The following is a 12,914-nucleotide window of genomic DNA, read 5'->3' as shown; positions in this document are numbered from 1 at the left end:
AAGGCAGAACTTGAGAAAGCGGCACCCCTTCTCAAACGGGCTTCAGTCGTGTTTCGACTCCAAGGTCGTAGGTGCCCGTGGCCTGGTGACCTTGAAATGGCACCATTGATAGGCAGCATCACAAGCTGCATCTCTCGAGCCACGGAGATGACCAATCAATGCCAAGAGCTTGCAGATTGGGACTCTCGGGATGAATGGTACAAAGCCTGCCGGTACCTCCATGAGAATGTCTTTAAAGACAAGAGGGTCTGGGCATCGTTGTGCAATCGTTACGACTCCGATGACCCGGATGAGAACGACAAGGAGGACAAGACTGGTCCTCTCAGGCGGTTGTGGGAGAAGATGTCGCCGACATGGCTTCCTGACATCGCAAAGCGATGAGTTCGACGCCAATGTATATATTTTACACCAGTATCAGCTGTCATACCGACAGCCTCACAGCCTTTGAATACCTCCTCGGTACTTCAAGCCATTGCAAACTTCGCCCAATGTACGGGTTGTATTCCCCAACACTCCTCTTGACTTTTCACTTATACATAGAACGCATCAATGTCACCATAATAAGAAGAGTTATTCCAAGTGAAATATGTATTAATGCTCACTCCCTATCTAAACCAATCGAAAGAAAAGATGTTGTACATGTCTAAGAAACCAAGGCACGACCGTCGTTGAGGTTATACATTATTCGCGCCATGCCGAATGAGAAGCGACGAAAGACGCTTATGCGGAGGGAGTAGCGGGGGCCTCAGCAGTGGGGTTGACGTCGGAGCAGATGAGAGCCTGGCCGAGGATGGGGATGAGGCAGCACTTGGCCTGCTGGCCGGACTCAGCGCATCCGTCAATGAACTGGTTGATGCTGGTGGGGGTGGTGGTAGCTGAGAGAATGTTAGTGATCATGTCTGTGATTGGAAAGAAGATGGGAAGGACGTACGAGGAGCGCAGTCCAAGTTGGCGAGGTTCAGGATATCGGTAGCGCAGCAGACGGGGTTGCCGGAAGAGCAGAGGCCAACCTGGCGCTCGTCAAGGGGAGCAGCGAAGGCAGCGGTGGCGGCGAAAGCAACAATGGCGGTGATGGTGAACTGCATTTTGAAGGTTGGTTGGGTTGGTTGGTTCTTGTGAAAGAAGGAAGTGTTGTTTGGAAGTGGTGTTGTAGAGTTGTTGATGTGAGTTGAATGTGTTGGATGATGTTCAATTGTCGAGGCATCGTTGCCCTCTTTATACCTTCTCAGTCCTCATCTTGTTCAAGGTTCATTCCAAGTACACGCTTCATTACATTGCCATCGTCATCAAACACCGGCATACCCAGGCTACGATCGTCATCGACGCCAGGGGAATTAGCTGACAGCCGGGAGCGCACGTCCATAACGGTCAAAATAACGGTGACAGGTCCACCTGGCGTCCCCAACTTCTTCATGGCGAGTCTGCACCTGGCAAAGAATGACGTCGATCTCAGCTGGTTTGGCTCTGTGGTACCTGGCTGATCATGCTGACTGGTTGGTACCGAGGGTGGAGTATCCGTTAGGGCTGTTGATCTCGAAACCTGCACGGCTGGAGTTGCTGTCGCATGAAGAATGGATACTGTGGAACGTAGATCGATATCGGAGGTATAGCCATTCAGGGCAGGGATCAGATGTCGAACGCGAACATACTTACACATTGGGCATCTTTTCGCTGCCCCTGGCGCGTACATTTGCTGCAGGGTGTCCTGGCTGTATGCACGTTGTCCACGTCAAAGCCTCTCATAGGGTTTTGTGGCTGCCCCAGACTATGCCATAGGGTGGTCGGACACCCTCCACGAGTTGAGGCTTCAGCGCCAGTGACGTACCCTAAGCTGGGGTACCGGCTACCGGAGCGCTCGTTCACAGGCGTTGCATAAGGCTCATCTCCGAGCCTCAAGTTCACCAAGTCAAACGCTTGTGGATGTGGTCTGAGTGCCCGTAGACCGCCTGAACGGCACCTAGCATGAACGTGTATTCATGCGAATGTGAGAATGTGTACACATTTGTCGTCTTGCTTTGACCGATCGACTTGGTGGAGGCGATGCTTCATCGTCACCCACACCACGCGTTCATTCCAACCTTGAAAATCTTTCTTTAGCAACCGGCAGATTTACCAGAGCTGACCCATGACAAGGTGTGGCAAACAGCTGTCAAAGAACTCAAGCGCCTCAATACGCCATCCGATGATGCTAGAGGTAGGTGTGACGAAGTCCAGAAAAGCGATCGAAACGTGGGGCTAAGGGGTTTAGCAAGGGTATTGGCGAATGGGAATCTAGAACCAGCTTCCAAGGAAGCCCTGTAACACGGTGGAAAACCTGGTGATGGTTCGGCTAGCGTTTGATATAGCACAAGGATGGGAATCTATAGGTACTCACAGAGTTCAAACGTCGAAGGCTGTCAAATTGTGCGAATTGTCCTAAGGCTGACATTTACATCCGTAATATCCGTTAGAGTTTGGATGAGGCCATTCGCACACATCTGGTCAGCACAACGAGACCCGCATTCGGTCCTAAACGACGAAAGCAGGTGCATTTCTCAGGAGACGTTGTGAAAATGTATGGAACGGAACGTTGCATGCCCAGGCGGCCGTTAAGCCCCACTTGACCGCGCCTTGCCTGATCCTGGCGTGACAGCCCGAGCAGCCGACCTCGCTTGCATCGATCTACGTCACAACAAAGACCCGGTTCCTGACAACGCAGCAAGATCTGAACAAGTCGTGCAGGACGATTTACATCATTTTGTTATCGCGCAGCCAATCGCGACAAACACTTCATTTAACTGAAGTGCATTCTTTGAGGCGAAACGCATTCTTCCACGCGATCCTGCCATCCTATTTACGCGAGGGCGACGAGGCTGATGGCCTAGTGCGTGTGGTCGCGCAGGGTCGACGAAACTCAGGAGCGGACGTGACAGCTCAAGGCGGTAAGTACAGCACATGCAGCGCGTAGTTGAAGGGCCAGAAGCAATGCGACGCCATGGTACTGAGGTGCTCGCGCATTGCGATGGAATGTGGCCATGTGCCAGATGTGCCAGGGACATTTGCGACACACCAGGAAGGGCACGGCCATGCTCCGAAGCTCGTCGGCATCCGCCAACAGTCACCGCTCTCCTCATGTTGTTCTAGAATGACCCCAGGGTCAGATTCTAATCGACCTCTGCAGTCAGACTGCTACTACAGACAACACTACATTCGACGGCGTGAATGTCAACTTTGAGTTTGATTGATCTGGCGCTTGGTCGGGTCTACAAACGCCACGATGCCGCTACGGCGCGACTAAGATCTCGAACCAACACCATAGCACAGTGGACGACGATAGCCGATTACTGACTACAGTAGTAGCATCTGACCGCTTATTTGACAATTCTAATAACCTTTTTGGCGACTACCAAAGTACATGTAGAGATTTGGAAATGGTGTCCTTCACCGCTGCTCAAACTGTACTTACGGGTACTGATATCCTCCACACCTACTGCGCTTCTTGCTATAGAAACAGCCCTGTTCTCTTTCTTTCGGTCAACATGGCTTGCAACAAGTGCAAGTGAGAGTTCGTCAGCCTTAGATTCCGCGTTCAAACATATTTGGCTACCCAAGTTCCGAATCGCCATCGTGGTTTGGGTGACTCCAACACTCTGAATGAATGCGCTGCAACACCCATCGCTGAAGATCTCGCATCCGGTCGCGATTACCTAGGTATACACCTGTCCTAGGAAGCCTATGATAGTCGAAAAGCAGATGATCCAATAGACCTGCCCTAATTTATTGCTACCTAGGTACAATGTAACGAAGAATAAAGTAGAATGCGCTTGACAAACGAGTACAGCAGCTGGTTTTGAGGTCCCGAAGCTCTCTTTACATGGTCAGTTTCTGATCGGGATGTCGAGCATACCTACCTAGGTAGGCACTCAAAAACAGGATACGTTTTATGCACATTCAAGCAATCTCATCATTCTGATATTCAGTTTCGCATCCATACAACGGCTGCGTTGACATGACGCCGTATTATACCAATGGATCTGAGGCGTAGTTGAGTGTTTGAATCGATTCGGGCCGTTATGAGTCGTGCTCGCTGATAGTTCGGTGCCCCGCCTTTCTAAGGTCACGTGCAGTGGGAAATAGGTCTAGCGGCGCTCGGCAGGGTTTGCCCGCCTTCTCATTTGGAGCTATACGAGCTGCGGCAGCACCAGGTGCCGCCATCGTCGCACTCAGGCACCCCACCCATTACAGAACGCGAACATCGAGCGCTTCTCTGCCTCGAATCGGCTCACGTCATGTCGGGTCTCAACGAGCCACAGACCTTCCTCGCCAAGTACACCTTGTACAAGCGAGCCACCGAATACATTGCAGGATGGATTGCCGAAACCGCCGCGTCCATCGGCTTCGAAGTCAAAACGAAAGAACAAAAACAGACAAAGTCGAGATCTAAGTCGAAAAAGGGCGCGGGCAGGAAAGGCAACCAGAATGCGAAAGGTGGAGGTGGTGGCACAGTATACCAACTCGGAGTATCGGACTTTGTACCCATGGCAGAAGCGATAGCAAAAGCTGGAGAAGAAGCAGAGTCTGAGATTATGGTCCCTGTTGCTTTATGCAGGCACTTCAGTCGCGCCATTCAGACACGTCGGAAGGTCTCGCAATGGTACAAGGCGAAAGTCAACCCGGATACAAACAGTGACCTGCGGCACGAATATTTCATCAAGGTTCTCGAGGACACCTTCGCATCCCTCAAGCCATTCCTCGGGTCGGGCGGACCAGAAATCGCACGCAACAATGGTTCCGCTACTAATGTGGCTGACTTATCTTCACGCAATCGCTTCGCGGGGCTGACCGTCGATGAGCTCGTGGCACTAGCCGACGAGGAAGATATTGCCGAAGATACACTCCCTGACGTATCTAATGTCACGCTCGAGGAAGCTGAGGAAGACAAAGAGGACGACTTCTGGATTGCTGTTGCGCTTATGCTACAGGAGCAACAGGACATGAGGGAGGTGGTCCGTGACAACTGGCAGAAATACAAGAGCGGCAAAGTCGACTTGATTGTGGCAGCCATGACCACGGATACGGCTATTAAGCTTGCTCAAAGTGCGGAGGCGAAGTTCGACTTGCTAGTAACACGACCGAAGAAATATCCAGTCACCGAGTATCCGGTCTGGACGCTCCCCGCCGTTCTTTTCTACAACAACCACGAGGATATGCACAAGTGGTCTCTCGCGGAGATTGCAAAGCCTTCCACCAGGCTTGGCGTTACAGCGGACGCCCAGAGTGAAGCACATTTCGACTTCTGGCCGGTCTTCGCTGGCTTGAAGTTCTACCTCCACAAGCACATGACAAAAAAGAACTCGATTCCGCAAGTGATGCCGAAGGACTTCGGCGATGCCAACATTCACAATCGAACATTCAGAGCAATCGAACTTGCCCAAATCATGCGGATCGTCGCCAAAGCAGCCAAACGCCCACCACTGCTGGATATGGTCTCCAAAGGTCTATTGGACATGTTTACCGAGCACAAGATCCCAATGTGGCTTACATATGGCGTCCAGCTTCATTTCGACTCGCAAGACATCATGGGCGAGATGACCAACCGACCGCATTTTGAACTTCAGGTCTACCTGAACCATCTAATGGGAGTAGAACAGGCCATTACGAATAACTGGGAGGATCCGATGATGCCAGACAATATCCAAGATGAATGTTACAAACCTTTCAGAGAAGCATACAACGACATCAGTCCCTGGGCCAACCATGACGGATTTGCCGAACAATGGCAACAGCTTGCGCAAGATCCAAAGGTCAATGGACACCCCATCTTCGGGATAATGAAGAAAAAAGCGTTCTACATATATAAACACCATCCTTTGCTCAACGGCATGTTGAAGTACCACTTTCTCGTTCACTGGCACGCGGCTGGCCTGTCACACGAAGCAACTTCATGTTCTCTTCTTTTCATGGCTCATGTTTATATGGGGACACAGCTGAGAAGCCCTTCCGACCCAGTGTGGCCCGACATGGAGTTCATGCTCTTCAGCCAGGATCCCCGATACGTGTTGATCAAGAGACCACCCGAGTCGCCCGAGGAAGCACGGACTCTCTTCGATCTTGCTACTGGCCAGCCCACGCTCAAGCAGGTGCAATCATATACCTTTGATCGTCTGGACCTTAGCTGTGGAGATCTAGGCCGGCCTAGATATGATCCCACTAACAAGTCTCGACTGTTCAGAGATGCAACCGTGTTTGGAGAGACTGTCTACTTGCCGCGCGGTGCTAGTGGCTGTTGGATCAAGAAGATACCCGGTGGAGCCTTCAATGGGAGAATCGACACCATTACTACGGCACTTCTCGAAGCTTCTGCTCCTGATGCAACCCGTGGCCGTCTCGCGCGCGCGATGCAAGCTTCTCAAGAGCAGCAGGGACTAAAACTGGAGCCTATTAACGGCAGAGACGGACTCACATCTGTTGCTATTCTGGAACATTTTGCTTTCTGGCTGCAGGCTGACTTGCCAGATCTTTATTTCAACGGAACGTTGATGCAGCGGCAATGCTCGGATACGTGGAAAGCCATCTACGCAGCGCTCGAGAACGACCCAGCTTGGGATCCGTCTTTCTCAGAAACCGGACGATCGCCGCAACATGCAGCGAATACCATCATTACTACGTCCCTAATCGAAGGGAAATATCCTCGATTCATGGACATAGCGCGCAGAGCGATGCGCAATCATCTGAGGCAACAGGAAGAAAACTATGAGTGCGCGCAAAGCGAGGTATGCTTGAAGGATTTGACGAAGTACCACAAAGGAGCCGCCAGGCTCTTTACGGATGATGGACCTTTGAATGTGGACAACTTATACAAAGGTTGGTCGCAGGAGCACAGACAACAGAGGAAGCATAATTTTGCGGCCGCTGCCGCACAGGCCGAGGTCACAGCTGGGAATGCCGATTTGCAAGAGATGTTCCAAGCACGGGCGATGCAAGCCATGAGTTCGATGATTACGGGCGGCGCGGCCGACCAGTGTATGGTGATGTAACACATCATCGAAATTTCAACGTGTTTTGCATCGCGCGTAATCACCCTATGCTTCGAACCTTTAGGGATGTCACGCTTCTCAGTATGCGAGTTGTTATGGTGACGTTACGTGAAAGACATTACCCAGCATCCTCGACGAGGCAACAACCTGAGACTAGCCGTTTTGGGATGGCTGCCTGAAAGCCACAACATAGTAAGGAGTTGCAGCCTTGCTCACGGGCGTTTGAAATGGAATATAAAACTCACAGTAAGACGACATGAAAATGACATTCCAGATACATCGCAACATCTCTTGACAAAAATTGACGTTATATTCCTATTTCTGCACAACATCACCGAAACACACTACTAACGATCCTCCGATCGCATCAGAATGGCACCAATTTCAAACCCTCTCAACATCACCAATGTCGCAGACGGGGAAACGATTCATCAGGTATGTTGCAGTTCTTATGTTGACCGTCTATAACTAACACGTACAACAGCGCTGTCTCCTAGTCACGGGTACCTATGCGCTTACCGCTGCCGAAGGAAGTTACATCCATGTTGCTACCAAAGGTGCAAACAAGGCCGACTCCTTTCCCGATCAGACGTGGCCGATAGCAGGCGGTAACTTCAAGGCTCTTGTTATGCTCTCGCCGGGGCAGAACGTCCTGGAATTTGCCTACGTCTGCAATGACTGCCTTGAACACACCATCGAGGTGAACGTCAACTACATCCCGCTCTTGCAGTACCCGCCTCTCCATCTCGCTATCATGGTTGCCGCAGACTCGCCATGCCTCATTGACTGTCCACCCTCAAAGGCCGCTGGGATATCTTCGGCGCACTCTGACCTTCAAGCAGCTATCGCCAAGCTCCGCATGGCGGCTTACATGTGGCAAGCTATGACCGCGGAAGACTTGAGGCTGCAAGGTGCTGGGCGTCGATCGTTCAGGCTGGATGAGGAGTGGACCGTGGACACGATCAGTCGCGACTTCCTCAATGCGCGCGTTGAAGAGGCTCTCGACAGAGAAGGTGCCATGCGATCGACTGCCAAAGTCAACGTTATTCGCTCTTCCAGGACCGTCAAGGAAATCCGTAATAAAGAGGTCGCGCAACAGAACCCTAACGCACGTCGCGACAATGACTTGTTCGACTGGTTTTTGGATGCGCTCAAGGAGCAGGGAGGCCCATTCGCTTCCGACGCCCGACCCATCGTTGCTGGGCTGATCTTAGACTCACACTACAGCGTCACGCAGAAGCTGATCCTCGGCCATGCAGCTTTGGGTTGCCATAACCCTGACGGAATCTCATTGGGTATGTTTGGTAGCCATCTGACCTACTCTTGGCCGCGCTTCTTGGAAGAAGTTACAGGCTGTCTCACGGACATCCGTGCACCTGGAGACAAAGTAGGCAATGACAATGGCCAATGCAACACCATGTGGGAAGCATGCGCAATCGGCCAAGGCGCTTTTCTCCATGAAATTGGTCACGCATTCGGCTCGCCTCACCGCTCTGGCATCATGGAACGTGGATATGCGCAAGACTGGCCCAAGAACTTCCTCCCCAAGACCGCATACTCTGGTCACCTCAAATCAGAAGGTGTGCTCGTGGATCCTCATAACACACCTAACAATGCCCGTTGGAACCTAGCTGATGCGCTCTCGTTCCGCATGCTGCCTCACTTCCGTCTACCGGTAGACCCTACAATCAGCGACGAAGAACGACATGCTTCGCCCGAGGCCTACGCTGAGCACACCGACGACGAAGGTCCGACAAAGCTCGTCATCAGCTCAAGCAGCGGCATCGTACGCTTTACTTTCAACCGTGCAGAGACATCCCAGCCCCTCGGCTGGACTCGCAACGCACCGAAGCGCATTGAGTATACGGAATCCTCTCTCGAAGATCGTTTCGATCGATCCCAGGCCCTCCATCTCAACATCCTCGCCTACAATGGGAAGGAGACCAATATCGGCAACGTTTGGAAACTCCTCGCCAGCAGATCATACATCCGTATCCCAGGCTCCGAGATCCGACTTGCAAAGCGCCTGGCCTTCCCCGATGAGTCCGATACTCGTAGGTACGAATGGGCGCAGCTTCTCCACGAGAAGGGCAAGGATGGAAACCTGCACCGCGCCGTTTCCATCGATCTAAGGGTCGGATGTTTATGGGATGGCGGCGTGGTGAAGTATGCAGATGGCCACACGAGCCACTGGGGACCCATGCGTACATACGGCCGCAAGCACCAGTTCGGCGGTCACGCTTCCGAGAAGATACGTCTTCCCCAGGGGGTGGAGATTAGTTCCGTCGAAGTCGTCCCTAGGGATGGTGTAAGGCTACATCTCAGCGACGGCACCAGTGCCGGCGAGCTCAACGCGAGGCGTGACTCGGACGTTGTGAGGCTGACACCCAGCCCTGATGAGATTATTGTGGGGTTCTTTGGCAAGAGTCAGAGGGGAGGCTTCTGCGGCGTCGAGGAGTTCGGGATCATCACTGTGAAGAGAGATGTGGGGGTTACGGGGTTGCCGGATAGTGTGTGGGACTTGGATGAGTTGAAGAACACGAGTGGGATGGATGGTGATGAGGGTGATGAGGAAGAAGACCGATATGACGACGAGGATGAGGACGAAGACGAAGAGATGGACTACGACGATGACGAGTGAATGAGTCAGTTGGGAGTCTTGAGGAGCCCACAGCGCTTCGTTGTCGAGGTGAAACGAACATCGTGCTTGAGCGCCGCAGTGTAGTAATAGTAGTGTACCTGTCCCAATTTCTCCACTTCTAGACGTGTAAGCGAATCGATCCACAAATCGGGCTGCTTCATCAGGAGTAAGACTAGTCGATATGTACCGAGATATCCATGTAATTTACACTTGATGTATGTCCAATCATATACGACGATGCGGTGGTGAAAAGACACAGTGGCAACGAGACGAGGGTCTCGGCTCAAGGCCAAGAATTCTAGTCCAGCAACAAGGCGAATCTTCCCCAGATCACATGAAAAGTCAGACACGTCCCCGGATTCTGCCAGGACAGTCCGGCGAGCGCTCGGCTGGGTCCCGGCTCCCATGTCTCAGCGCAACGGTAGCACCACACTTGGGCTCGTACTGGAGTGCATAAGGCTGAAGAACCTGGGGTCTAGTTTTATGCCACGTTCGGTACGTGACTAATAGTACGTGTTGCTTTCGACGTCGACGATGATGCTGCGGTGAGAAAGCTAGTTGTGAACGCGCCTGATGTTGAAACCTCTTAGCCGTGTGAGATGGTAGACTCCATCGGATTTTTGTATGCGTCCTGGACGTATAGGCGGTATCGATGGCTTGCTATGCTGGCTGGTTGCTTCCACTGGTCGCATAAGATGTGCAGGAACTGGGCTCTCACGATGTGATAGTCGCGCGAATCTGGTAACAACACTACCTAAGTAGAGCGTGATGCGCCTTCAAGCCATGCAAATAAAAGTCTGCGGCATTTGACTCAGCATGACCAAAGCAGATCTCTACAACCACCGGCTGGGGAAAGGGGTGAGCTGAATGCGGTGACATGCGACGGAGTCATGATAGGCCTGATGAGGTTTCCCGATGGATGAAGTCTGACACGGCCAGCGCCAAGGCCGTGACCCGATGAAGGGCCGGCCCTCTCGCTATTCCCGAAACGCGTCCGCCGCCACAAAGTACCCCAAAAAAGATACTGCTAAGCTGCAGAATTTTTCTGCTGGGAACATACGGAACGGCAAAGCTACACATTCCACACGGTAATCCCGCGATAAGCATTGGCGCTTGGCCTGTCGCGCTCAAGGCGACGCGAACTGGCGGCGCCGACCCGCTCGTAGCCGACGTGATCCTGGCTCGAAAATTTCGATCATGCTACTGTCACGGTTCAACTTCTGCATCTTGCGCGGCAAAACGACTCTGTTGCCCGCCAAGTGGACCGACGATGAAAATTTGGACGGTCGACTGGCTTTCCAGAGCGTGGAGTACGCCGACGGCTAACATGATGGCTCATGGAGTCTTGCGCCATGACTCCACTTTCTGGAGTGGTGGGTAACCGTGGTTTGATTGAAATATCGTTTTCGTCCCTGGCTCTTGCGCACTTGACATCTATCGTATACATCACAGCTTCGTCGTTGTTGTTCTTACTTTGAACCTCAGGCCCCACCCCAGGGTCCCTCGCCAATACCACCACCAATATGGCATCCGCCTCTGAGGAGATCACGCCTAAGATGGACCAGCGGTCGGACAAGTCGGTCCCGCACTCTTCGAGCGACGTCGAGAAGCAGGCCGCACCCCCCAAGGATGAGCTTCAGCGCAAGCTTTCATCCCGACACTTGCAGTTCGTCGCCATCGGCGGTACTGTAGGAACCGGAGTCTTCATTGCTAGCGGAGGTTCCATCGCTACTGCTGGACCTGCTGGCGCGCTCCTGGCTTACGTTTTCGTCGGTACTCTGGTCTACTCCGTCATGCTCAGTTTGGCTGAGATGGCTACCTACCTCCCCATTTCTGGTGCATTCACACAATACGCTGCCCGCTTTGTCGACCCCTCGTTAGGTTTCTCCATGGGTTGGATTTACTGGTTTTCGTGGTCCATCACATACGCACTCGAACTCACCGCCGCTGGACTTATCATCCAATGGTGGGACTCAGATCTCAGCATCGGCATCTTCATCACAATCTTCTGGGTACCAATCACCGCCGTCAACTTCTTGCCCGTTGACATTTTCGGTGAATTCGAATTCTGGTTTGCTCTCATCAAGGTCGTTGCCCTTGTCGGTTTCTGGATCTACGCCATCTGCATGAACGCTGGTGTCGGCGCACAAGGCTACATTGGCTTCCAGTACTGGAACTCTCCCGGTGCTTTCGCTCCATACCTTGCCGAAGGCCCTGTTGCCAAGTTCGTCGGTTTCTGGGCTGTCCTCATCCAGGCTGGTTTCGCATACCAGGGTACTGAGCTCTGCGCCATTGGTGCTGGAGAGTCCGCGAACCCTCGTGTCACCATGCCTTCGGCCATCCGAAAGACCTTCTGGAGCATTTTCACCCTTTTCGTCTTCACAATCTTCTTCGTTGGCATTCTGGTCCCCTACGACAACGAGGCTCTCCAGATTGGTGATACCAACGCCGGTTCATCTCCTATGGTTATTGCTTTCCAGCTTGCCGGAGTCTCCGCTCTTCCCGATATCTTCAACGCCATCCTGCTTACCGTCGTTCTCTCAGCCGCCAGCTCCAACGTCTACTCTGGTAGCCGTATTCTTGTCGGTCTTGCGGAGGAGAAGTGTGCCCCTGCTTTCCTCAAGGCTACCAGCAAGCGAGGTGTCCCATACTGGGCGACCTCAGTCACCGGCGCCATGGGTCTGCTTGCCTACATGAACCTTAGCGCCAACGGTGGAGAAGCTTTCAACTGGCTCCTCAACATCGTCTCCGTCGCAGGTTTCATCGCCTGGACTTGTGTCTTGATCTGCCACATCAGCTTCATGCGCGCACTCAAGGCTCAGAACATCGACCGTGACACCCTCCCATTCAAGTCATGGGGTGGCCGCCCACTCGCCATCTACGGTGTCACTTTCTGCGCCATCATCACCATCACCCAAGGTTTCACCGCCTTCGTCCCATGGAGCGTTGAAGACTTCTTCATCGCATACATCAGTTTAATTCTCTTCGCCGTACTTTACATTGGACACAAGCTCGTTACCAGGAGCAAGTTCATCAACCCCGCCGAAGCCGATCTCCTGAGTGGGAAGTTCGAGGACGAAGTTAGCGAGACCTGGGAAGAATCTTCCGCCAGTGGCTGGAAGAAGATGATCAACAAGTTCTTGTAAACATTGCTTCATGGCAACAAAAAGTGTTTTGGATTCTATTCGATCCGATAGCATAGCGCAGCGTTTGGGGCATAGCATTTGCACGGCGTTTTTCATTTCTAGCGTTTAGGC

The 12,914-nt window shown here is 52.6% G+C and overlaps 4 protein-coding genes across 4 annotated transcripts; 3 read left to right on the top strand and 1 right to left on the bottom strand.

The window, feature by feature from the left end:
* Window positions 1-720: 720 nt before the first annotated feature.
* J4E92_004112 (uncharacterized protein) lies at window positions 721-1,085 on the bottom strand (the record flags this gene model as incomplete). The annotated part of the gene is made up of 2 exons (XM_051495504.1): window positions 721-875; window positions 932-1,085. The coding sequence occupies 2 exons, from the start codon at window positions 1,083-1,085 to the stop codon at window positions 721-723; spliced, it is 309 nt and encodes a 102-aa protein (XP_051354523.1).
* A 3,183-nt stretch (window positions 1,086-4,268) lies between these two features.
* J4E92_004111 (uncharacterized protein) lies at window positions 4,269-7,016 on the top strand (the record flags this gene model as incomplete). Its single annotated transcript, XM_051495503.1, has 1 exon — window positions 4,269-7,016. One exon carries the CDS (start codon window positions 4,269-4,271, stop codon window positions 7,014-7,016), a length of 2,748 nt encoding a protein of 915 aa, XP_051354522.1.
* A 372-nt stretch (window positions 7,017-7,388) lies between these two features.
* J4E92_004110 (uncharacterized protein) lies at window positions 7,389-9,657 on the top strand (the record flags this gene model as incomplete). Its single annotated transcript, XM_051495502.1, has 2 exons — window positions 7,389-7,451; window positions 7,501-9,657. The coding sequence occupies 2 exons, from the start codon at window positions 7,389-7,391 to the stop codon at window positions 9,655-9,657; spliced, it is 2,220 nt and encodes a 739-aa protein (XP_051354521.1).
* A 1,523-nt stretch (window positions 9,658-11,180) lies between these two features.
* On the top strand, window positions 11,181-12,803 carry J4E92_004109 (uncharacterized protein; the record flags this gene model as incomplete). Its single annotated transcript, XM_051495501.1, has 1 exon — window positions 11,181-12,803. One exon carries the CDS (start codon window positions 11,181-11,183, stop codon window positions 12,801-12,803), a length of 1,623 nt encoding a protein of 540 aa, XP_051354520.1.
* Window positions 12,804-12,914: the final 111 nt, after the last annotated feature.

The sequence above is a fragment of the Alternaria infectoria genome (assembly GCF_024043175.1).
Source record: "Alternaria infectoria strain BMP 0036 chromosome Unknown scaffold_5, whole genome shotgun sequence".
In the NCBI taxonomy this organism is placed as follows: Eukaryota; Fungi; Ascomycota; class Dothideomycetes; order Pleosporales; family Pleosporaceae; genus Alternaria; species Alternaria infectoria.
The sequence above is the reverse complement of the archived record's forward strand: the minus strand, read 5'-3'. Positions and strand labels throughout refer to the sequence as shown.